We start from the raw sequence: 25,672 nt of genomic DNA, 5'->3' as shown, positions 1-25,672 counted from the left end.
ACATCTACCCATGAATATGAACCTGGGAATTTATATCCATGTTGGAACATCCACCATTTAATTGTTACCAGGTGCAGCTGCTTAGAAATGAATAATGTCTTCAGCAAAAAGCAGATTTGCTAAAACACTCACCAAGAACAGTGAAGATGCTGCAAGTGTGTGACAACTATTTCCACCTATCGCACCTCTGGGCACTACAAGTCCCATCAGGTTCGGTTTACCAAAATGTGTTATAATGTAATTTTGTTGCATTTTAACTATACATTTTTAATTAATACTAATAAGACCTAAAGAACAAGAATAGACAGTAAAAGGATATATTTTTTCTGTGCATTTGGTCAGTAGCTTCATCATTAATCTTTATTTATGAGGCATCATAGATTTTTCAGTATTGATAACATAGGGCCATTTCCAGACACAATGGATGCCCTGTTAGTCAATCCACGCTATCAGAACAATATATACATTATACATATATATATATATATATATATATATATATATATATATATATATATACACACACATTCTCAGCTTACAATAATGATTATATGGAGCTGAAGGGTTGGGGCACATGGCAGTGACATGCTGGGAGCCTGCAATGTACAGGATTGTGTTCTGTTTATGGGTGAGGTCATCATGTAAACACTGATACAATGCAACACATAATATAATCATTGTCTGGGCACGTACATTGTTATGCAAGTCACTGTATTCTGCATACACCTCCCCCAGGTCTCTGCCACCTCCAACATGGCGGCGGGAAGCTCCCATGTGACGTAGCGGGTGACGTCACGGGCCAGTGTTTTGTTTTGGAGCTGGGGGCAGGTTCCTCAGACAGCGCTCTCCGGCCAGTGGGACAAGAAGAGTCGGGGGACACAGGCTGAAGCTCTTTATTTGGGGACAGTCCACATCACACAGGGGGGAGATGCCTTCAGAGAAGACCTTCAAGCAGAGGAGGACTCTAGGTAAGAACCAGCTGGGAGGGGCCCCAGGCTACGGGGCCACCTGCCCTATGGAGGACTTGGGTTATGTCCATGGTGATGAAACGGTTAAATGGAATCGATGGAGGCGGCCAAAGTGTTGTTCTATGTATCCCCTCCCCCTGTATTACCCCGTACTCTGTAACTGATACATTGTTTATCGTTTATTGTTACATTGTATCTCTGAGCCGTCTGCCAGCTGGGAACGGTTAATGTCGGTTAATTGTCCTGATAAGATTGGGGTACAGTTGGCAATGGCTGAAAATGTCTCTTAATAGTGGAACAAGAGCCCTTAAAAAGAAACTAAAGGGGGTAGAGGTACTGGGGTGTATTGGGGGTAGAGGTACTGGGGTGTATTGGGGGTAGAGGTACTGGGGTGTATTGGGGGTAGAGGTATTGGGGTACAGGTACTGGGGGTACAGGTGTGTTTAGCAGACCAGTCACAGGGTCGGCAGAATGCCATAGGTTCCCCAGACACTGTGTAATAATGGCCAAGGGGGAAAGGACAGGATTAAATCATCTTTACCAGAGAGCAGACACTGCAGAGCTGGGGGATGGGCCCTGTATAGCTCACAATACGTTACCGATTTACGATCAATGTCCAGACTCCTGATCACCCCCAAATAGCCGACTCCTCATCCTTGCACACAGCACAGTATGCAGAATATATAACACTTTATTGGTATTAATAAAAATACCAACAGCTGTTCCTGTCTTCCTGTAATATACCAATATGGGTTTTCTGAAGCTCTCCAAAAAATGTGCCCCTTAGTTCATAAGGCCTTGATCAGGTTTTAGGAATTGTTCTGTGACATTGATAACTTTGTATATGTGTTCATAGAGAGGATGGGCTATAATCCAGTGGTCCTTTGGGTGCAACTAAACTGACAAAACATTTAGCAACCCAATCCATGAATGTATCAGTGTGTTCTGCAGTGAGGTGTCCCCCAGAATCTCACAGCAGGTGTGTGTGTGTGTGTGTGTGTGTATATATATATATATTGCCTGGTGCATTTTCTAGGTCACCACCAATGTTATCTGGTGAATGACTGAGGATTTAGGCCCAGGCTGCTGGCTGCAGTGACGGTCAAACTGTTGTCTGGCTGAGAGATTTTTGGATCACGAGCCTTAATGCTCTTTGTGTGTCCTTGTTTATTACAACAGAAGTAAAATCTGTAGCATTTCTAAAAGCATCAGGAGGGTGAAAACAGCCTTAACCCTCCCTGTAAGTGTCAGAGCTGCTGCAGCAGCAGCTGGGTGAACATGATCCTGGAAAATTAATTTTTTCTGGTGTCCGGTTTTGTTGGCGAGTGTCTGTACTGAGTAGTGCGTCTGTTCATAAATGCTTATTCTCCCTACACAGTTCTATATAATCTAACCCTAAAATACTAATTGTATATTTGATGGTGGGGGCTGCTTTGAATAGAGCAGTGTTTTTTCTGCATCGTTGCAGATTCATTTTGCAAGGCCCAGATCTTGCTCTGAGTGGAATTGCCAGACTGTGGCCAGCAATTGGTTAAATTGTCATCTGTTGCATTGTGATGTGAGTGAAGTCATTATGCAGTGTTTTGATGCAGGGTTTTTGCTATTGGGAGTCTTATAAACCACATCCTACCACTGACATGCAGGAAATGGACCAACGCAGCCACACAGCTCCCATAAATCTGGATGAGCGCACTGTAATATTTAAATGCTACAAGTGATTGTAAGAGATCTGTATAGCATATCATTGTGTTTTGGTGCAGTACTCCTGTAATAATCACTCTTTAGACTGACAGCTGGATTTGTTGTTGGTCTCATAAGACAATTGGTGACCTTTTTCCTCTGGTTGACTAAAGACTGGTCCTGGCAGCTATGCAAAGTGATGTATTTCTGTAGAACACAAAGGAGTATGTGTTCAGCACACAGCCACCAATTAGCCCGGAGCTGCTTTTATCACACAAGAAAATGATCTGTGTTGCTTGGTTTGGCTAATTGCATAATGACAGGTCGGCATCAATGTACTGTCAGGACCAGGGTTTGATGGTTAAAAAAAACAGGATTGGTTTCATGTAATGACATCATCAGGTTTTAATAGCTGATCTGGTGGCTACAGGGTGAACCAGTTCTTCATTCGTAGGAATAATAATCTAATTGTTCTCAGGTCCGGTTCTGCTGTAGATGTAAGGTGGCACCTGTCCATCACAGCTTAGAAATGGGTCTTATACTAATTTTCCTGACATTTGTATGTCTTGCTGCTTAGAGTCTACTATACTGGAACAGAAGAGGTTACTACTGTAGGAGGGGACTGTAGCAAGCAGGGGTCATGTTTTGCAATGCTTTTTAGTTGTAGTACAAATAAGTAATGTTCAGTTTATAAATCCAGTGGTGGTATTTATAAATACAGTATAACAACGTAAGTATATAATATATATATACACACACACACACTCTCTCAGTGAGGTCTCATAATTACACAAGGAGTGGACACATAAACAAACTATTCCATTTTCATTTTCCATATGACACGATCAAGCCTCTACCTGTGACCATGTTTTGTGGTGCTGGGGTAATTCCTACTGTGGACACTGATTAACTAGAGCAGATCCCTCATACTGAAAGTGAAACCATTACTCAGCTGTGATCACCCAGACACACTATAGGTGTCGCTTCTCCTGTGCTGCCTGTCTGACATTGTAACACAACACACAATCCAGGACGACACACAATAAATCGGATTAGATTTAGTTTAATGTACAGTTGCACTAAACCCATAAGTTTGCTTTGTTTTAAACTGCATTTAATACATGTTTATACAAGTGGGAAATGGAGAACAGATCATTTCTATCCCTTCTACAGTCTCACCATCTCTCCTAGATCTCAGTGACAGCATGAGAGTAAAGACATAGGACCAGGAACCATTCTGATTGGTTCCTGCTCCTGTAGATCATTCATACTGAACATTGTTAATCAGATTGGGGCCTTTCACATTGTGACCTATCGCTGTTACTTCATCACTCACTGCTCTAGCAATATATTACTATGTGAAATCCCTGGTATCGCCACCAGAGGCTGCTGTGGAGCCCATGACAGCCACTAGGGTGGGGAGCAGAGAGGGGGCTCTAGTTCCATCAAGGGGCCTGGTCATATTAATTTGTCTTCCGCTCACAGCAGGACTACAGTGGCCGAGCACTTATCTCCCTCTCATGGTTCCGCAGACTATGGTGTAGACCTCAGGGGAATCCTAACAAGCTAGAAGAGGGTGGAAGTGTCTGTCCGGTACTGAAAGTCATGTAGGATATATATATAATCAGTTAATGTACTCGCTAGAACAGGCAATGGCACAGCTGACTATGTCTGTGATACAATCTAAGTAGTTGCTGGATGTTGCTCATCTCGTCCTTTCTTCATATATTACAGATTACCTTTCAGTGAGCAACTTGTATCCTCCCACCAGTGTTTTACATATAAAACAAGGGATAGTATTACAGATTTCTACCATCTGCTGAGCTGGCAGGGTATTGGCTGACTGTCTCTGTAGACATCACTACCAGGTTGGGTTTACAGGGTATAAGACTAGATGGTAAGAAATGCATCTAATGTACAGAACAATTAGTCTTATTGTGCAGCTGGTCGATACTGACATCTGGGGACAGATCATTAATACCGGTCATGATTGGGCTGGCTCTGGAAGGGATTAAATGGCTGTATATACATCTATACTACTGTATATAAAGATGTTAGTGGATTAGTTGCATTTCTTCATATTGCCTGTGGGGGGAGCTACAGTGGTCCATAGAGCTTGAATTACAATCACATAAGCAATAATCCACACACTGATGCGGATACTAAGTATGGCAGCTCACCTGCTAAACGCTTGATGCTGTTTCATTGGCTTTTTAAGGTACATTCATTGTACAGGGTGATTCAAAAGTCGCAGTACACCCTTTTATTTCAAAAACTCTACAGGAATTGGGCCGATTGGCCGATTTCAAGATGGCGCCCATGTTTTGTACATATCGTAAAAGATAGACCACGTCGCCCATACCTTACTGGCGTATTCAGGTTTCCCAATTTCCTGTAGAGTGTTTGAAATAAAAGGGTGTAGTGCGACTTTTGAATCACCCTGTATATAGCATTGGGTACAAATGGGAGATACTATTCCTTTAAGAGCTCTATATTATACATACATTAATGCAGAATGATAATGCTCCTTGTACCATTAGCAAACCTAGATGTTCTGATGCTGACAATACAATATATTACAGTTTCCTTACTCATTAGCCGGAGTGGAAAGCGGGACGTTTTATGTGCATTAAAAAATTGCTGCCCTTCACCAATCCCAGTCGCACATACTGAGACGTTCCCGACAGTCATTTAACTCTTGTGAGCAGTCCCTGGTCAGGATATATTACAGGTCAAGCTATATAACCCTTTATTTACAGCACTGCACAATATAGGATTTGTTTTTTTTGTATAATCTCTTTATTGAAAAAGAACAAACAGCATAGAGGAATCATATACATGGATACAGAGGTCAAAGTAACATGGGATCTCTTTACAGTGTAGTTTGTAGAGGCAGTTACAACAAACATATTTTTTGGGGAAGAGTGATATAGGATATTTATCTGAAAATGTCACATTCCTGCAGTTTAAATTTGGTAATAAAATAATAAAAGCAACATTCATTTTGGGATCGGTCAGTAAGGGGGGACACACCCCCCCTGACAGGTGGTGGGGAGTATGAATAATGGATATTTTGGAGAAGATACCTTTGCTGATTCCATGATCTTTCTGTTCCTGCCTCATTGAGCAAGAAAATTAAACATAAGAGTGGCTGATAAACATATGTTTCTCCTATATAAAGTAGAATTTCTATTTTCAGTACTTTCACAAAGGAAAGTGTCTAATATTATATATCATATATATAATATAAAAGCCTAGTGGCGTGTGTCTGTGTGTGAAAAAAACCAAAAACAAGCTGAAGCGCCACTTGCTGGGCGGAGTTATACACTGACCTACTAAATTCTTAGTGTGTGTGTGGGGAAAAAAACTCAGAAAGGGCTGAAATTTGGTATACTAATTTGTTAATTTAATTTGTTAATTGTTATGAGTGTTTATAAAGATTTTTAAAAAATATATATATATATTTCTTGAAGGAGAAGTGACAGTTGGGAGTGGTTGGTGGTTGCCGGGGGTGACAGTTGGGAGTGGTTGGTGGTTGCCGGGGGTGACAGTGGGGAGTGGTTGGGGGGTGACAGTTGGGAGTGGTTGGTGGTTGCCGGGGGTGACAGTTGGGAGTGGTTGGTGGTTGCCGAGGGTGACAGAGCGAGAGGAGTGTGATACTCAGGACCGCTGAGAGAGATCCCTGTGTCTGGATAGACATCTGGATAGATGTGGCGATAAAAATGAAGGATGAGGTGATGGAGAAGAATGATGTGGTGGTGACATGTGGACAAAACCACGTTAAAAAAGGGCGCTTACGTCGGGAAGTAACGCTCTTCCCCTGAGGAGGCCTGGCCTAGCCCCAAATGCATGACAAGAACCTTTTTAACACCTTAAATAGCTTGATTTGACTAGAATGCATGAGTATCATGCACGGGTTAACTTGTATATTATAATTGCCTGTGCTTAGTAAGGAGAAATCCCCTTTGTACAATGTTGGTGCTGCTGCAGTGGATGGATATAATATTGTCATTGTGAGATAAAATAACTATCATCAATATTAAAAGCACATCCTCTGATTAGGGTTTAATATCATGTTCTCAGATTGAGAAGTACCTAATCAGGGGGCAGCCAGTGGTTCGCTAGTCCCAACAAGCCCCATCATACAAATGTCATTAGGACATTGTAGTTCCACAACTGGAGGACGACCCTCTATAGTAAGGGCACATTGATTAATATCAGAGTTATTGTAACTGGCTACTGAAAGCCTGGTACATAGCCTGAAGCTGCTGGACTAGGAAGTAGAAGTTTAGACATGCGGGATATGTTTTACTGAACCGATGGATGAAAGAACAAATAAAATCCATGGAACAATTAGAGTTTTTGTCACAGTGTCCAATGTGTGTTTAAAGGAATGGGCAATGACAGGTACCCCGAGGACACCAAGTGTAGGAGGTTGTAACATAGCACCTGGTGATTTAAGATTGAGGCTCACTATACAATCTAGTGGATAAGGAGGTAGATTGCTGCCTAGACAGCATCAGCCAGAAGGACGACGAACTGGACATTTAAACTGAATTTCCAGATTTGAGGAGTGGGTTTTGTATAGTTGCTCTCCAACTCTTCCTATCCCCATAATATACATGGGCAATGCTGCATGTACTACTGTTAGGTGCAGGCAGTTCTCACTTTTCAAGCAGAGCTGTGTGAAGCGGGGGCAGGGTCCAGCCACCTCAATTATACAGTGCCCCAGGCTTGGAGGGGGTTTACAGGCACTAGGAAACCCCCTCGGTTTGCCTATGTATAGATCCAATGTAAAGTGTGACTAACTGGCAAAACAGCTACCGTTAGATGTGGTTAAACCATAAAAACTAAATTCACAAGACCTTATCACTTCAATCAGCTTCTTTTTTTTTTTCTTCTATTTGTAGAGCAAAGAGTGGAGGATGTTCGGGTAATTAGGGAGCAGCATCCAACCAAAATCCCGGTGAGTAATATTCTACATACTAATTATTTTTATGTGCAACAACAACATACAGTATATCCATAGAAGTACAATGGTTGTTTAGGACACAATAAGACTTTCAGCTCATACGCAATATAACAACATTTTAGGCGTGATGTACTTTAAGCTCACAACTATAATGCTCATAATGCAATCAGCTTTTTTGCATAAACACTTCCTACAGAATACAATCAGATTAAGTCAATTTGGCCATCTACATCTGCTCATATTGGAAAGCATACGCGTTTCAGGGATATTACGAATGATTTAAGGCCGATAATTGCTTAAAACACATACAATGATAGCAAAAGTAAACACGCTTGGTTCAAGTAGCTGTGTGCTCCTCTGTACACAATCTCTGAGCTCACGCTACAAGATTTACCCGGCTGTGAGTTAGAAGGGATGTTGCAAATTGGTGACATACAAATATATTTGTACTTTAAAGCAGAATACTCAGAATATGGGAAAAGTCACAAATTTGTACATTATTTTTGCTTGCAAATGAAATACAGCTACATTATACACCGGGGGCAGGCAACCTGCAGCTCTCCAGGTGTTGTGAAACTACAAGTCCCAGCATGCTTTGCCAGTAGATAACCAGCAGATAGGTGGAAAGGCATGCTGGGATTTGTAGTTTCACAACACCTGGAGAGCCGCAAGTTGGCCTACCCGTTATACACACACAGTAGGACTGTCTGGTTATCTCACTAACCCCTTCTGGGGCTGGATGCTGTACAGAGGGGGAGGTAGACACTGCAGAGATCATATTACAGTGTTCTCCAGATGGCAGTTACTCTCACAAGACACCCGATCAGTCATATGACTGCTTCTCTGGCAAGTGCTTCTCCTAATGGCGTCATCCTGATATTTACACACTTATGTAGACAGATCGGAGTTTTGCAGACACTGGTATTTTCCACAGGCAACTCCAAGAGGAAAAAAGAAAAGTGATTTCTCCTTTTTGGAGAAAATTTGCAAAAAAGGACAGCGGAAACTGTACACACACACATTGTATATTTCTGCAGTTGTACTGAACAGCAATAGTCATACACAGATAAACAAGTGTTCAGTGTTTTGCTCTAGAGTTCAAATATAGCAAATGGGTTTTCGTGCAACGGTACGACCTCAAGTCACTCTGTAATATTAATTTCCAGCAAGAGGAAAACTGCAAAAATGTAATTTTCTGCATTCAGCCTCAAAAGAACCATTGTCCAAACCAGACCTGGATAATCTATGGCTGTCCACGTGTTGTGAAACTAAACTCCAAGCAATAGCCAGTGTATAGCTGACAGGGTATGCTGGAGCTTGTAGTTTTACAACACCTGGAGAGCCACAGGTTGGCCTGGCCTGGCCTAAACACATCTCCCACCCTACACGTATTGCTGTAATCAGCTTTATACATTTTACAACCTAACACTACAACGTTTCAGCCGCTATTATTACCTGCAGGTGATTATCGAGAGGTACAAGGGAGAGAAGCAACTTCCAGTGCTGGATAAAACCAAATTCCTTGTTCCGGACCACGTTAATATGAGCGAGCTCATTAAAATAATCAGGTAAGAGGTGATGTTGAGTTACACTGGTCTGAGGCTGGGAATGACAGTGATCACACTTGGTTTGCAGAGTTAAAGTTTTTAAGGTTTAAAAAGTCACAGCATCAATTCAACCAAATATATCACCTTTTTGTGACCATCTTTAGACAATGTCCTTATTCACACTGTAATACATGCACCGATTCCACAGTCGCTGCCTTCAGCTTCCAGACCAAACATTATGCTCATTCATAAAGCGGACTCAGATCTTTAGTACATGTCAACGGATTTGGCAGTGGTGTAACGCAATACGTTTTATTCTTCTTCCCTTTACAGGAGACGGCTACAACTGAACGCCAACCAAGCCTTCTTCCTCCTAGTGAACAGCCACAGCATGGTGAGCGTCTGCACAGCCATCTCTGAGGTCTACGAGCAGGAGAAGGACGAGGACGGGTTTCTCTACATGGTTTACGCATCACAGGAGACATTCGGGATGAAAGACGCATAAAACTCTGCAGCCACAATTTGGTTTTTAATTTTAAAAGATTTTTTTTCCCCTTGCAAAGTCCTTAGGGGAAAACTGCAGCAAAATACAGGTCTTCTAAAAGTAGATCCATGTATTCATGCTACCCATAAAATATAAGTTTTAAAATGGATCTTCATAATTGCTTAAAATTAAAAGTACATATGCTAAGTCAGAAAGAGACTAATTTATATTCCTTGTGTAATGTGATCATTTCTTGTCCCATTATCTAAAGGAACTTTGTAGCAAGAGAAATGCTTGAAAACAATTTTTTTCATAATCGCAACATCTCTGTTCATTTTGGGGCAAACGTTTTACGTGCTTATATGATCTGCAAGGGCATTGGAATACCCGTCTGTACACTGCCCGCAGCATTTGAGTAGCATGTTATTTTGTTTTGGTTAAGCTTTTATATTGCAGCATACGTTTTGTGCTATTGTTTGTTTGACACAAGGACTGGCTTGAAACGCCAATTCATGTGTTTATGTAGAACATCAGAGTCCTACGTGTCTAACACAAGAGGGAAGAAGGTTGGAGTATTGCTAGTTAAAATAATTGGACAGATTGTTCTGTTTTAATAACTATACCATGCTCCATATTTTACTGGTTTCTGTGGCGCCACCTAGGGGTCAATAGAACTGGTGGTCTGTTCATGATAGGACTCAAGTGCTTTGGACAAGGCTGTAAGAGAAGGGATTTGCTAGCAGAGGGGTAATGAACATTCTGTTATTTACAGTAGATCTAGGAATTGAGAACATTTAGCAAAACATTGCTCAATTTGTATGTTTAAATTTCCATATTAATCTTTTGCACATTTCATTTTTTTTTAGCCTTATGAATAACAAAGCTTTTCCAAATTTTTAGTTTTTAACTATAGTTCTTGCCTTTCTGTTCTATAAATGTTTTCCTGTATAAATAAAGCTTTTTTTTTTATATACATCCTTGCAGTGATATAATTTGTTTTATACGCACACAAGTTGGTCTGAGTTTTATTTTCGTATAACTACAACTGTATGTAATCCCACTTACATGAAGCCCACGGACCTATGGGGTCTGGTAGAATTGGGGTTTCCCCCGGTGGTATTATGCAGAGCCCCCCCCCCCCCATCAGTGGTAGAGACCACATACTGTAACAATGTAGCAGGAAGAATGATCATCTCAGTGCTGAGATTCTGCTTTAACCACTTCATTACCAGAGGGGTTTGGTTGTTAGCTTGGTCCACAGGAACCGCACCAGGGATGGACAGATTAGGTGGATGAAGCCTTCAGTGCAGGTTTGGGATTACATGTATTTTGCTAACAGCATCAATATCAGTAGATCACGGGTTGTAATAATCTAATGGCAGCTACGACTATTAGCGATATATCAATGCAGAGATGCGGGAGGGGGGGGGGCGGATGTGGTTTCTGAGACCACTTTCCCTGCTTTGGGGGTATATGGTGTTCATGCTGATTGTAATATAGACAGGTGTGTAACACCAGGACCCAGAGCATGTTACAGGTGATCTTAATTTACAATCTTCTTCACACACGAGGGAATCGAGCCCAAACTAATATACATTGTGCTGCATTCTTTCTGCATTTAAGTTGAGTTTCTACAGTAAGTTAAGTGAACTAACCCCCTTATAAGTAGAGTCCTTTACAGGCAGGAAGCAGACAGATTACAATTCACACAAGCAATGCCTCAAGGTCAAACAATGCATCAGATCACATCAAAACTGGTGTCCTCTGCTCCACGAACCCTCGGAGACCAGAACTAGGTCACCAGCCCCACAACTGGGTTTCTGTTTAAGGTGGGTGGTTCTCGTTTGCCTGTAACCTTGGCACGCTGATCTCTCACTCTGCAGGTAGAGCAAACTAATACTGGCTAAAAATATTGCCAGTTGACTGCTCCAATTTGGCCATGTGGATCATCAAATGGGACAGCGATTGGCCCAGGTGTTCGCTCCTCAACACAGCCACAATCTGAAGGCTAAATGCAGTGTGACAAACAAACAATGCATCCTCTTATTTAAATCCTTTCAAACTGTAATTATGAAGCTTCTCGTCAATACATTTCTACAAATTAAAGCCACATGCGGAGCACGACATAATCTTAAGTACAAAAGCTCACCAAAACAAGTTCCACTGACCTGGGACGTTCCACGCATGTAGCCTTCAATAGCACTGAACTCCTCCAAGGCTGGCGTTTCTTCCTGTGCTCTCCTAGGACATTGGCACTAATGGTTCACGAGTCCAGAAGACACTATTGGAAAGTGTCTAAGCACCACCAAAAAGCTAGGTGTCCAAATTCATATAAAGCAATCCCTTGAAAAGGTACTTCCACTGAAAGATAGTCACCAGGTAAAATGATGCTGGGTATTGCAACTTACTGAAATCCATGATAACTGAAATAGGATTTCTTGCCTGAAATTTCCTGCTTAAAACTCAGAAGAAACCCTTTCTACCATTTTAATGATGGGTTCTTAATAACTGACTTTCCTTAGTAACATCTGCAGCCATATAAACAGACTGCACTGCACTAGTGAGCAAGGTTGCTAGTGAGCCTATCCTATGAACAACACAACAGTGTGTTCCTGCATTTTAAGCAGGTAATTTCAGGTAAAAGTCATAGTTCAAATAGGAGTTAATACAGTTAGCTATAGCACCCAGCATACAGATTATATTTAAGCAACATGTCTCAGTAGAGTTACCCTTTAATTATACTTAATTATTAGTTTACTTAAAAATAACAGAACACCAAGAGGAGATAAAATAAATTGCTGTATCATAACTGTTTCCAATCAGCAAATGATGACAATACTATAACAAATGGGTTAATCCTTTTAGTCAGTCCTATTAAAATAAATGAATAAAAAAAAACCCCATCTAGACATGACTCCTATATAAAGCAGTTTTTTTTTTTTTTTGTTATAAAAATATAACTAATCCATGTTTGCTGGTAGCCTCTGTCTGAGACATTAATACACTTTTACCTCCTCAAAGAATTGTATATTTTAAACTATACAAAGAAATTGAGGATACTTTTCAGTGGTGACAAAATATGACAGACATTTTAAGGCTCATTTATGGTGGACAAAGTGAATAGCCGCAGCGCAGATGCCCTATTGTGAGGTCCTGTACTATAGCATTAAGGTGCCTGACGTTACACACTCCCTCCAGAGGAGGCGGCAGACGGGTGGTGTGCTTGGGTGCTTGGAGCACTAGGAATTAGGTGCACACAGGCGATTACTTTGGCATTTAAATGGGAAAACAAGATTTTATTTTCTAGGATGGGATTATTGAAAAGAGCTGGGAGCACCAAGCGCAATTTCCAGAGCCAGCGTGTCTGCACCCGACTCCTGGGTTACACTATTCCAGGCTGAGGAGAGATTACAAACAGGAAGTCTGTCGTGTGAAGCAAAATATCTTCCTCCGTGATCACAACTTTAGTTCAGATGAACTCCTGACACATTATATATATATATATATATATACATACACACACACTTTTGTGAATGTTGATAGTTTTTTTGCAGGACCAAGGAAACTCCTTTTTTGGGTGTGCGCAAGGACCAGACTGCCCGCTCCCACAGAGGTTTGACGTGCAAAACTTCCATTTCTATACACATTAAATAAAAGCACAAAGACGGCCTGGAAAAAAAACACTTTTTTTTCTTATTTATTTGCTTTTTTTTGTGCATTTTGTATAAACCATATTTTATCTTCAGTACATTAAAACTTAGATAAAAACGTCATTTTCTAAAAATTTACCATCTTTAACTCCTGGGAGAATAAGAAAACATAAAAAAAATCCAATAACCAATACTTGACAATTTACATTTTAGAGTCGGATTAGATATTTACAGAAATACATCTCACATGCACAATATGTAATACTGTAATTGAAACAACTTGCTATAAGTAAAATGGCTCCAAGGAACATAGAAATTGTGTTTATGAAAGCGGATGGCCATTATTTTTTCCACATTTTATTTTATTTTTTTTCTATTTTTTTTTTTTTTTTTTGCTTCTTGGTAAATACTCTGCACACTCCCCCCCTCCCCCCGTGCGATATAACCGCTCCGTCCGGATAAATGCCTGTGCTTATTTGTGGGATACAAAATGAATAAGAATAAAGCTGCGGTTAGGCTATGCGTTATAATCTATGTATCAGATAGTTCAACAGTAAAATAAAACCAATAATATTACTAAACGTTTGTTTTGGGGGAAATACAGAACAGTCTGCAAAGAAATCTTTCTCCCCTCCACAATATACATTTTGCTCCCAGCCTTTATGCGGATGACGTAGGATTTGGCTGGTCAGATACTGTCCAAGTCACCTGATAAGACCATCTGTGGAAGAAACAGCAGCAACCTCTTAGGGGCACACAGTCACCAATGCCACAGTACAATGTTTTTGCAGGAGCGAGGGGATGCTTTGCTTAATTAGTGTTTCCACGGTGATTATTGAATGGAAAAAAAATTGCACTTATTTGTTACCCTAAAGGAATTGTAACGATCACGGTGAAGGAAGATGAAGAAAAAGCTATTTTTGGTAACATAATGCCCCCTAGTTACTTCACCATATTAGCGCATATTTCTGCTATTTATTTTGCCATTAAAGACACGCTCAGGTTGATTTAAGAACATGGTGGCTATAGCACAAATGTGGTAACCTGGATGTTACATTATTCTGACTTCTTTCTATGGGTTTATAAGATCTTTGTACCATTCACAGCAGGTTACGTAAGAAGTCGGCTTGATTTAAGAGTGCTGGGAACATACATAAAAATATTTCCTTCCCATTAATAGAAACCCAATGCAGTTATTCAACATTTTGCTGGATCTCCGATGGCAAATCTCCTGTAAGGTGATGCGATAAAACATTCAGAAATTGTCCACAGCTGCTGTAACAAAATAGTTGCATTGCCGAAGCCGAGAAAATAAGTGCCAACAATTAGTGTTCAAAGTCCAACCAAAACTAAGTACCCCCGGTTTGATTATCGGATATAGAGGAAAACTAGGATTAGTATTAAGGTGCAAACTAATGTCTCAAAGAAAAATGTGACACAGGGATAACGAGAGATTGCGAAAACTGAAATAAAAAATAAAAAAAATAAAAAAAAGTTTGAATTGTTCTCTGAAAAAAAAAAAAAAAAAATATGCAAGAAATTCTCACCTTGAAGTTTAGAACAGTTTAATAATAATAATAAAAAAAAAGACCTAAAACTTTGTAAATAATGCAGCAGATTCACCATTCTTCCACTTGCAAGTTATTCTTGTAGGCAGCAAGGGACATACAAAAAAACCCCAAAAAGACATGAAAAATCATCACGCAGCCAGAATATTCTTTATCAAACCCTCCTGAAGGATCTGTACATTTTCTTGTGCACTGGCCAATACAAATGGAAGAAAAAGGCATCAAAAGTCTTCAGCTTAAAAAATATACATACAATATTACTCCTATGTCATTAAATACATTTCAAGTTTAGAATAGTTCTTTAGACCAAAAATAAAACAAATAAAAAAAGTTTGGCTTTCAGCGCACGATTCGGCCACAGCAAAAAGGCCATTAAAGATCTTAAAAAACAGTAAACATCTAAAAATCTGAAAAAACAAACAGTCTTTTTACATTGTCCGACAAATCACACGGTGAAGTGCGTGGTGTCTTTTAAAAATATATTAAGGCTTAGTGTCTCCTTTACTGGATCTGCTCAAATCTGTTCCATCCTATGAACGGAGAAACAATGACACACTCGACCCTCTTTCAAGCAATTGTGTTAATTTTTCCATATTGTGTCCTGCTAATGTAGTACAGCCCTCTGCAGGCTGCATATTGGTTATGGGGGGATCTTGAACCTATATGAAGCAAGAAGTAATAATTTTCCAACCCATACGTTACTGAAAAGGATTTTGTTTTGAAGGGCAACTATATAGAGAGATCAATTTAAAACACAGATGTTTCAGAACATGCTTTAAAAGTTGTGTCCTCCCTTCCTACATCTCCCCTGTGCATTAAACAGTCCTCCCAGGACCGGTAGGTTCCTCCATTAGTGTGATCTTAGAAGGGCTGCAAGATAGAGGGAGATGAGAAATGGGGCGATCATTCCACACGTTCAGTTTGAGTAAACTTCTAGCCTGAAAACACACAAATACTATTTCCATAATGTTTTCACTGCATAGAAGTCATAGTAGGAACTAAACGCCATGTGAGTCTGACCATATACTGAGGCTATAATACTGTTTCAGGGTCTAAGGAGAGCGCGGTGTAACAAGTCTCCGTTCTACAGGTATAAACTCTGCACATCTCTTCGTATCACTTATATCTTTGCTTTCCCAGGCGCATGGAGCCGCTGTTTCCCGGAGAGTCTCTCACTCCGCTGCAGCCTTTAAAGTTTTAGTGCTATAGGACTAGATTAAGGGTTTGCTTGTGGCCTCTCTCTGGCTATCAATACTTTGTGGTTCTTCAAAGACCTTGTACTGAGGACCTGGAAAACAGAATTCAAGGTACCAAGGTATGTTTGACCCTATACTTCTAATAGTGAATTTGTTCAAACATAGTTCGCATTTTCCTCAACTTCCAACAATCGGGTAAAATGCTATTCCTGAAATATCAAGGACATTTAAAATGATAAAAAAGCCACCAATGATGGCTGGGACTTAGTGTTTACAGGATTTACAGCCCTTGGTGTTTGTTACCATCTCCCCATAAATAATATTGTAACGTCCGGCTACAGGCGCTGCTCTCTGGCGCTTGCAGTAACTTAGTGTAAATAAACAGGCGGAGAGACCGTTTCCGCCAATCTTCCTGGCAGAAACATTTTTAGCAGAGATGTAACGCGCTCCATTTGTAACACAGATCCGCTCAAACACAACAGTAACAAAAACAAAACATTAAAGTGCAAATTTCCTCAAAGAAGAAGTGTCAAGGGGTCTAATTCAAGAGGCCAAAGGAACGTGAAATTTGTAGCCTTTACGCTGGATGTAAGTTATGCCAAGTTCTGAGCTGTCCAAAGCGGTTTATATCCCAGGAAAAATGATCCATTGTCCCTAGTGCAATCTACACGGGATCCCAGTGATTACTTCCTGACTAGTTCTTATGTATGTAGCGCACTTTGTGTTCAGCTCAGGTGAATAAACAGGAATCGCTTTAGCCCGACACTTACTGTAGCTGCCCTTTAAGTTTTAGATCGGTTTAATAAAAATAAAATCAGTAAAACAGTCTTTCTCCTCCCCCCACCTTCTATAAAATGTGATTACTCAGGCCAAGCTCATCATCTTGTAGAGAAGATAAAACGATATCCTTGAAGCAGAATTTGGCAATAGAGAAACAAGGTCACTAAGAGATGTCACTTCAGCCTGGGTAAAACGAAAGCACCTTTACATGTGTGATCTACGTCTCATGGATGACCGGCGAGGAGTCCGGGAACATCATCTTTAAATCCAAGTGGCAGGAGGGTTAATCTGCAGAGTCCAGGCCGTCTGATGGCGGAGCATATTTAAGACGGAAAGTACCTGCATAAATGAGAAACAATACATGAAGTCTGATGGAACGTGCACTATAGACATGGAATGATAAAAACACCACGACAGGCGTAAGGAATTGCGCAATATTAAATTGACCTGTCCTATTTCTTTAACTTGTTTAGACTACAGTAAGAGCAGACCCTTCATCATCATCTCTGTATATAGCGCCACTTCGCTCTACAGAGAGCTCACATCACCATTCACCTACACTCAGTGAATACTCAGCTTATGACTTCACTAGAACAAATGACATCACAGAGGCGTGAGGGTAATTACACAGACCAACAAGACGATATAATCCCAGGGACGGCGGTCATGTGATCGGCCCCCTTTCTATCCTGGGATAATATTCGGACAGGTACAACAACCCGCCCTATGTTATAAATACTGCGAAGCAGGTGGGGATTCCCTGACCCTTTACATTCAGTTTCACACAACATATTTCTAACTTGAGGACTGTTTTCCGTTTATTAACAGATTAGTAGAACGTGACAATGATTTCACGGATATTGGCACCACTGCGGACGGGAGTTTTCGGGTTTTAATATGCACATCATAGATGTGAATTTCATGTAAATATTAAATTCTCCAAATTCAGGATACGCCTTCCTTAAAGAGCAGCACATACTCAATGTACACATGAAGCAGGTAGGTTTAGTTTGTATGTCTGCACGTAAAGCCTCTAGTGAAAGTGGATGCGGAAGTGCGGACATTGATGCGCCAGCACGTTTATAAAACAAACATTTTGTGAGAATGAAATGAAATATCCGGCCAACCTTGTACTGTTCAGAAACCAGTGGCTGTAAAACACACAACTTGCATGTGTCGTGTCATTTATACATGTAAACATGCGATGATCATTTTTTGTGAATCCCACACAATCTCTTATAGATTTCTATCGGTAAATGATTAAAAATAGTTTTTACTGTACACCCAAAAGATTTTTCCCTTCAAAATAACGATGGATGAAAACAGCCACCCGGAACTCATACTGTGTAATCCGGCAGCTCCGCACAGGACATAACCCGCGATACAGCAGACTGACCACGGCAACAAACACAAACTGCGCAACAATTACTGGACATTACATACTGGTTACAAAGTGTAGCCTTATAGCGATCACTCACTGACGTGTGAAAGGGGAAGAATTGGAGACTGAATCCCACCTGCGAGCACTTTACCTTGCTGATTAAAGTCCATTGATGGCTGTTTACAATCCTGAGCTCGGTGGCCACTGACCCCACAGTTATAACATGAGATGTTCCCGGTCTTTTTGTGAGCTGCGCCATTTATGGTCCCCATCACCCCCTGCGGCTGGTACACTCCCGCCGTGCCGGTTATAAAGTTCTGCATTGGCGGCAAGGAGAAGCTAGGTTGCCCTGCGAGCATGGAGTCTGGGTTCAGGCTGCTGTTGTACGCCGTGTGGACCACAGGAAACGTAGCGCTGTTGTTGTATTGCTGGGTGTTAATGTACCCGTTATTGCACATTGGGCTAAAGGGCATGAGGGAAAATGGGAACATTGAAGGTGCAGAGAATTGATGCTGAAAATAATTGGCATAATTGACCGCCACACCACCCGACCCGCAGCTCCCGCTGCAGCCGCACGAGCTGCAGACCGTGCACCCCGCCTGCGGCTGCTGATGGTGGTGTATATGGTGGTGGCTGGGGGTCTGGCCGGCAATCTGAATGTTCACCGTTGGCGTGTTACCACTGCCGCTGTAGTAGCTGCTGTCAGAGGTGGGGGAGATAGTCGGGCTTGAACTGGGCACGGGGCAGTTTGGGAGATTTGCCACATTGGGATATGACGCAGAGGCGTGGTTGCTAGAAGATGCATTACTATTTGCACAGAAGTTGCCGGGCATTTGGGTTACAGGCATGCCGCTCATAGCAGAAAAGGCAACTTTGGTATTCGCTGTATAAAGTACATTCCTGGGGTTTATTATTGCTGGGGCGACACTAGTACACGTCATTTGTCCAATCACTGAAGAATCCGACGATGATACAAGAAGTTTGACAGGTGTGCGGGTCACAGGGAAGACCGGAGTGGATGTCATGCTGGTGGGAGCGCTGCTGTCCACCATAAGCGCTGGTTGCTGGGCAGGCTTCATTGTCCTCTCCCCAGTTACGGAATTTCCTACTTTGGCCCTAACACCGAAGCCAACGGTCTGTTGCATGGCGCCATCGGGAATTATCGAGAGAACCGGACCAGACAGTAATGGACTTGATGAGCCTTTGACATCGAGAAGCATATTCCCAAAACTCTTATCTATTTTAATGCCACCTCTGGGTCCAGCTTTACTGCGATCTTCTGACGGTAGAAGCGAGTGCACGGACGACTGAAGCAGCTTTATCTCTGCATTGCCTCGGTCTGATTTGTGCAACGTGTTCACAATGTGGATGGGGGCTATGTGAGAGGGTGCGCCGGTTATGATGTGAAGCGGCAGTGGGTGGTGGCTGGCGGGACTGGATCCGGCGTCGTTTTGAACGGGTAAAACCTGAGCTGTTGGTCGAACAGAACTCGATGTGAAGTGATTCACCAACAAGACAGACTTATCTCTCTCTGTGCAATCCAAGTGCCTCCCAAGACCTACAAAGAAATAGAATCATCAATCACCAGTTCTGAAAACAAATAAAACCCACCATGAGGATATCTTACTTACGTCTATCCATTTCCTCCGCGCTATCGGAGCTCTCTTCTCGCATCTGGATTCCCATTGGACTTGAGGGGGAACTGGAGTACTCCGACGTCGAGCTGCCTTCTGGAGGCATCTGAGAAGCTGCGGGTTCTACATCTACAGACAGTTCTACAACACATATCACATATTTCTTAATAGAACAGAGGACAATGGCAACACAAGATCACGATGACCTGATCACGCGTGACTTCTCTTTCGGACACATAATAGACATGGCAGAACGTCAAAAACAAGCTGGCACACCCAGAATAACAAGGGAGAAATCCATGAGAGGTAAGATACATCTACTGTTTCCAATTGGGAGTTTCCGTCATAGCATAAGAACCTAACGGGAATATTAGTCACTGGTGCACAGGAAGAAAAATACTGCTGCCCACAGCAACCAGATTCTGCCCATCTAATGCAGTTTAAAAGAAAAAATGGAAGTCTGTGTGTGCTTTTCCTAAATGTCCCCAACTAGGAGGATATAAATGGGCTTACCTGTAGAATGGTTGCAGTGGATATTTTGGACAGGACCAACATGGCTAGTAGGGGGGACCCTTGCAACGCCGCCACTAGTATAAGTGCATGGTGTTGTGTTCAGACACCTTTTTTCAGACTTCTCTCTGCAGAGCAGAACAGAGACACCTTCAAACAAAGACATGTAAAACGTACAGCCCCCATCTTCAGTGACTCATCGGGATATTAACGAATTATCTGCATAATGAGGAGAGTGAGACCCATCTGCGATGCTATGAAGTTAGGGACCTGTTTGAGTACTTATGAGCAGAAGCTTCTCACCAGCCGACTGTACAGATACATTAACACCACAACAACTAAAAGACGGCAATATTTATAAGCAGAGAAGTACTAAATAAATGCTGCACCTTACAAAGGAAAATTCTAAGTAAAATTGCCTTAAATTACAGGCATGTGTTAGCAGACACTTGCATAACATTCACACACAACAAATCTTTTAAATCCACATAGTAATGTCTCTGAATGATACACTCCCCCCTCCGCTGTTACCAGGATGTAAACGTTCACAGGTAGAAGTTCCATGTGTGCAAATAATATGAACTTCCCTCAACATGTTTTGGAAAGATAAAGTGCATAAGCTGCTGCTTCCCCAAATCTGGAGATAGGACATTGTCTCTTAATGACTGATCATTACAACTTCACCAACATGATTTTCTTAAGGACCAATTACAATGTATCGTTATAACTACTCTAAGGTGGTTATTGATCATTATCCTGATTATAGTAAGATCAGAATAATTATTAAATTATAATGTCAAAGGTTTCCCAAAATTTTTTTTTCTGGTCATTTGAAGTGTTGCTTAAAAGCCAACTAAGGATTACTGCTTTCCAAATGTATGTTATGGTCTCTTGATATGTTGTGATCTGTTTTTATCCTATGTTATCAGATAGAGGAGAATTTCAAGCTTGAGTAGTTTGAGTCAATCTGCACCCTGTATATCTTCCTTATGGGAAACATAACTGATCAAAGGAATACATCTCATAATAGAGGTTTATGAAGAACTCTGTATAAAGATGTAACCTCCGAAATGAACAAAGTGTCAATTATATATTGATTCCCCATAGGGATGACATATTTCTCTTAGAAATATAACCGAATCATGTTTCATATGCATAGGTGCAGAAAACTATATACTGTTTAGTGGAATTAATGCCATATCTCTGCTATGTTCCTGAAATGATTTAGGGTACATTTTGAAGAGCTATTAATAGAAATGTAGTAAAATATAGCAATAAATATATTGTAAAACAGATTAGCAAACCAGCACAACTCCTTCAGTGAGCTCACAGAGGAGGGGGGATTTGGGGAAAGGAGAAACAAGGTTAAACAGTAGTGAAATTATTTTGGAAATTGTCAGTTCATGGGGGACTAGTCTGCTACTGACCTAGCCTTCCTAGCAATTCTCAGGGAAGAGAACAAAAATTACAGAAGAATTAAAGAGTCTATAATCTACATAGGACTCAGAGAAAGCCGTTATTAAGCCAGGAAAGAGTAGCAGCCACAAATCTATATAAAATGATCTGGGAAAGTTGGACAAGTCAGTAAATGTTTAGGTGATCTGGCTCCTGGTAATTACTCAGCTCTGGTTCCAAGTCTGTAGTTTTCATTGCCATCGCTGTACATAAATTTGGGGAGATTTTTCCAATATATTCCAATGTCTTCCTGACTTTCTTGTTCCCTAACATTTCATAATTTCTAGTTCTTGTAGCTGCCAGACTGGTAGATTGTTCTTCCATTGCTGATAATTTACTTCCACAATGAGACATAAATAAAAACTACTTAAACCACAAACCCCGGAATATGTACTAATAGAGTTATACAGGAGAGGAAAAGGTTAATGCATCAGGTGATCACACTCACTTCTCCAACTCCAGCTGAGTCTTCAACTTCTTCTTTGCTCCCATAGTCAGGGTTTCAAATTTATTTAAATCTTCCTCGGTGAGACTCAAAAACTAAAAGTAGAAAAAAAATCCATTGATAATACAGATATAAGCAAATTGCTATTAAGCATTCCCCCCACTGTCAGCAAAAGAAACAGTTAGCAGCATGGGACAAAAAGCTAAAAATAACAAAACCGAGAAGTTTGCTTTCACTTTTGAATTTTAAGAGCTGTCTGACTATGCCCATGTGTTTGAATCAACTAACATAACTAAGCGATATAAATCTATATTAGGATATGTAGGTATGAGATCTATTATCCAGAACACTTGGAAGGAAAAATTAAATATCTGAATGCAAGTTCACTGGGGTGGAGTACATTTCTTCAGCCTGCAGATGGAGCCAAATCCTTTGCCATACAAGACCTCATTTTACCAGCCTGTAGCATATGCACAGCACTCCACTTATGAATAGAGACATACAAACGAGGAGGAGATGCCACAAAAATACTTACAGTCACAGCTATGTATTATTTAATGCAAAAAAAAACAAAAGCAATTCTGACCATTAAAATTAAGAGTCATATATTAAAATAAGACTTCTCAGACAAAAAAAAAAAAAAAAAAAAGAAAAAAGAAGAAGAGGTGTCTGTGGCACTCCAGACGTATTGGAACTAAAAGTCCCAGTATTTATTTATAAAGTATCTTAGCAGAAATAAAGCCATTTCTGGTTTTGAAGTAGGTCATCTACAGACATGTTTATAAAAGAGGATAGACAGAAGTTTTGAACTATTTAATATCTTAGATTTGAGGGACTCTAGTAGGATTTCCAGAAACAGGGAGTCCAGTAGAAGCCAGAGCATCCAAAATCCTTATTGCATTAAAGAACCATTAGCTGGCTTCTGGAAGTAGATCTTAGGTGATAAGTATTGTTATTAAGCAATATGCTCGGTAATTGGGTAACTCGTCCAGAAGGTATTTATAAGGATAGACAGGCAAAGTGAACTATGCACCTGGCTACAATAGACAGCCAGTCTAGAACTGATATCATGTTCCAATGGTGGGTTTGTAGTTGCACAGCAAAAAGTATGTAAGTGAGGCAGCTAGCATGCTGGGATTTGTAGTTTCAGAGAAGCCAGAGAGCCACAGGTGACCTGGACTTTCCCAAATCAGGAGTCTCTCTCCAGTCTTACTAAATCATGCAGCTTATCACCTTGTAAGCCAGCAGTCCGTTACCTTTTTCATTGACAGCTGACTGAATACTGCATAATATTTGTGGAGACGTAACTTTCGGAGCCATTCTAATATATCTTGCTGTTCCTGAGTCTGGGGGCTTGGCACGCTGGAGGATATCACCGCAGAGGAAGAGGCCTCCACTTGGGGTCGATAGGTTACGGAGGATGAGCTTGAGCACGGGGACATACTCATGGTGGCCCCACTGTGGTGCAAGGTAATGTTGCCGTGGGAAGACTGAATACTGGCAACACCACATATCGGTCTGTGAACAAAGACAATGCAGATTTAAGGCTGTAAACGGCACAAAGTAACAGACACACAATAAAATGTAATCTCTTCCTAAACTCGTGTTTCAGTGCATTCAGGGGGTCTACATACCGTATAGATGGGCCCAAAGGAGCGTTTACTTTAACATGGGATGGATTGCCAAGACCTGTGTGAAACATAATCTGTCAGCGGCCTTGTAAGACAGCAACTGTAAGGTGGGGAAATGTTGGGAGCACTCACTTATGTTCTGATGCTGTGGGTGGGTTGTTGAATTACTGAAGAATTTCTTAATAAGGTCACTCTTTAATACTTGGGGAGGCAGAGACACCAAACACCTAAAAAGTAGAATACAAAGAGCTCAACCACACATAAGCCTTCATCGTTGAGGAGAAACGCAGACAGGGTGCGGCCATGTATTTTTAGCAGGATCTACATGCTCGTACCGGAGATCTAAATCAAGATCGACATGGTTCCTGTCCACGGAATAGGAGTCCAAGCCCCCACGGTAAGGAATGCATTTCTCCAAATCTTCTGAGAACAGATGGGAGAGCTGCAAGTACACAGGGAGAACTCTCAGTACATCGGTGTATAGGAGACGGGCAGTATCACTATTCATTCCTGTACTGGTGACCTCATTCCATTACCTTAGAAATGAGCTCTGTAATTTCGGCTGAAGATTTGGTTATCAATGACACGGAGGAATCAGACCAAAAAACCTAAGAGAAAAATAAGAAAATAAAAGGATTTGAAAAATGCATTATATGTACAAGCTAGCAAATTATTAGTGTGTCAGGTGTATACTGGGTTTCCTATTGTAGTATTTGTGTATAAATACCCTCATCTTATAAACCCCATCAGAGTGGTTACAATGTGACTAAAAGAACAGTTGCCTTTCACCCCAATGCAACAAGTAAAGTCATCTGCTTGGAGGGAAACACTGGACATGCGACAACACACATAGAGGAACAATGAATGTCCTTACATGTGTTTGTATACAGCAGCCATCTTCAGATGGGTTTATACCTAAACTGCTGGTGTAGCTCTGGCCTGGCTGGAACACATGACAGCTCCACAAAGTAAAATTAGGAAATGAACAGGGAGAGAATTCCCTATAAGGGAATAAACCTTTTTCTCAGAGTCAAAACATCAAAGACTAATAGTAATGTGTATAATCGTTTACTGCTGTCCAAGTACAGCATGGAGTCTATGGGAAGGACACTACAGAGCGATACATCCCAACCAGGGAGTTACAACACGTTTACAAGTTAGTGAGTCAGTTTGGATGGGTTACAAATCCCCCCAAAAACAAAACAGTGTCAGATAGGTATATGGGTTTAATCTGCATACAAACACTTTCTTTTTTTACAATAACTTTTTACTGAGTACATTTTTCAGAGAATACAATAGTATGACTAAAGGGCAATCCAACAAACTGACATACAAACACTTTCTTTAATGCCCAAAATGACAAGTTTGCTAAGGAGAAGATTGGCGAATCAATGTGACAGTTTGCAGGACTTTACCTATCTTTAATACGGTACCCCAGGGGGTAACTGTATCACGCTGCGAGTTTCAGGTGGGTTTGAAAAGTGGCAAAGATGGAGTGAGGTACTACGCTCCCTGAATGTGTATAAAGCTGCCAAAAGGAAGGAAAAGGGGAGCCCCTGCCCCTATAGAGTAACTGCAAAAAGGAAAATCCTTGGCGCTAAGTGGAAGAATGGTGTGTGTTTGAAAAGTGGAGATGTTGCCCATAGCAACCAATCAGATTCTAGCTGTCATTTTGTAGAATGTACTAAATAAATGATAACTAGAATCTGATTGGTTGCTATAAGCAACATCTCCACTTTCAAACCCACCGGAAACTCACAGCTTGATACAT

General features: G+C 41.1%; 2 protein-coding genes across 7 annotated transcripts in view; one reads left to right on the top strand and one right to left on the bottom strand.

Moving 5' to 3' along the window:
- The first annotated feature begins 800 nt into the window (after positions 1 to 800).
- Positions 801 to 10,626, top strand: MAP1LC3B (microtubule associated protein 1 light chain 3 beta). The gene is made up of 4 exons (XM_075189320.1): positions 801 to 968; positions 7,559 to 7,614; positions 9,082 to 9,188; positions 9,501 to 10,626. The coding sequence occupies exons 1-4, from the start codon at positions 929 to 931 to the stop codon at positions 9,670 to 9,672; spliced, it is 375 nt and encodes a 124-aa protein (XP_075045421.1). The 5' UTR covers positions 801 to 928; the 3' UTR covers positions 9,673 to 10,626.
- Positions 10,627 to 14,849: 4,223 nt separating this feature from the next.
- The window catches only part of ZCCHC14 (zinc finger CCHC-type containing 14), a 92,363-nt gene continuing 81,540 nt past the window's right edge, over positions 14,850 to 25,672 (bottom strand). For 4 of the 6 annotated variants that reach the window (XM_075189310.1, XM_075189306.1, XM_075189312.1 and 1 more), the window contains exons 5-14: positions 24,438 to 24,509; positions 24,237 to 24,343; positions 24,034 to 24,128; positions 23,905 to 23,959; positions 23,527 to 23,788; positions 22,274 to 22,365; positions 20,374 to 20,498; positions 19,858 to 20,001; positions 18,363 to 19,784; positions 14,850 to 17,184 (exon numbers count right to left, since the gene is read on the bottom strand). In XM_075189310.1, coding sequence (XP_075045411.1) covers positions 17,129 to 17,184; positions 18,363 to 19,784; positions 19,858 to 20,001; positions 20,374 to 20,498; positions 22,274 to 22,365; positions 23,527 to 23,788; positions 23,905 to 23,959; positions 24,034 to 24,128; positions 24,237 to 24,343; positions 24,438 to 24,509 — 2,430 coding nt within the window. In that variant the 3' untranslated portion in view covers positions 14,850 to 17,128. The remainder of the gene's footprint in view (positions 17,185 to 18,362; positions 19,785 to 19,857; positions 20,002 to 20,373; positions 20,499 to 22,273; positions 22,366 to 23,526; positions 23,789 to 23,904; positions 23,960 to 24,033; positions 24,129 to 24,236; positions 24,344 to 24,437; positions 24,510 to 25,672) is intronic. The other 2 variants (XM_075189311.1, XM_075189313.1) reach the window with 1 other exon arrangement.

The sequence above is a fragment of the Mixophyes fleayi genome, chromosome 10 (genome assembly GCF_038048845.1).
Source record: "Mixophyes fleayi isolate aMixFle1 chromosome 10, aMixFle1.hap1, whole genome shotgun sequence".
Lineage (NCBI taxonomy): Eukaryota > Metazoa > Chordata > Amphibia > Anura > Limnodynastidae > Mixophyes > Mixophyes fleayi.
This window is presented reverse-complemented; position numbering and strand designations above follow the sequence as displayed.

Coding starts and splice junctions, on each gene's coding strand:
- MAP1LC3B (XM_075189320.1), top strand. CDS start 929: ATGCCTTCAGAGAAGACCTTCAAGCAGAGGAGGACTCTAG. Junction 969..7,558: donor CAAGCAGAGGAGGACTCTAG/GTAAGAACCAGC, acceptor TTCTATTTGTAG/AGCAAAGAGTGGAGGATGTT. Junction 7,615..9,081: donor AGCATCCAACCAAAATCCCG/GTGAGTAATATT, acceptor TATTACCTGCAG/GTGATTATCGAGAGGTACAA.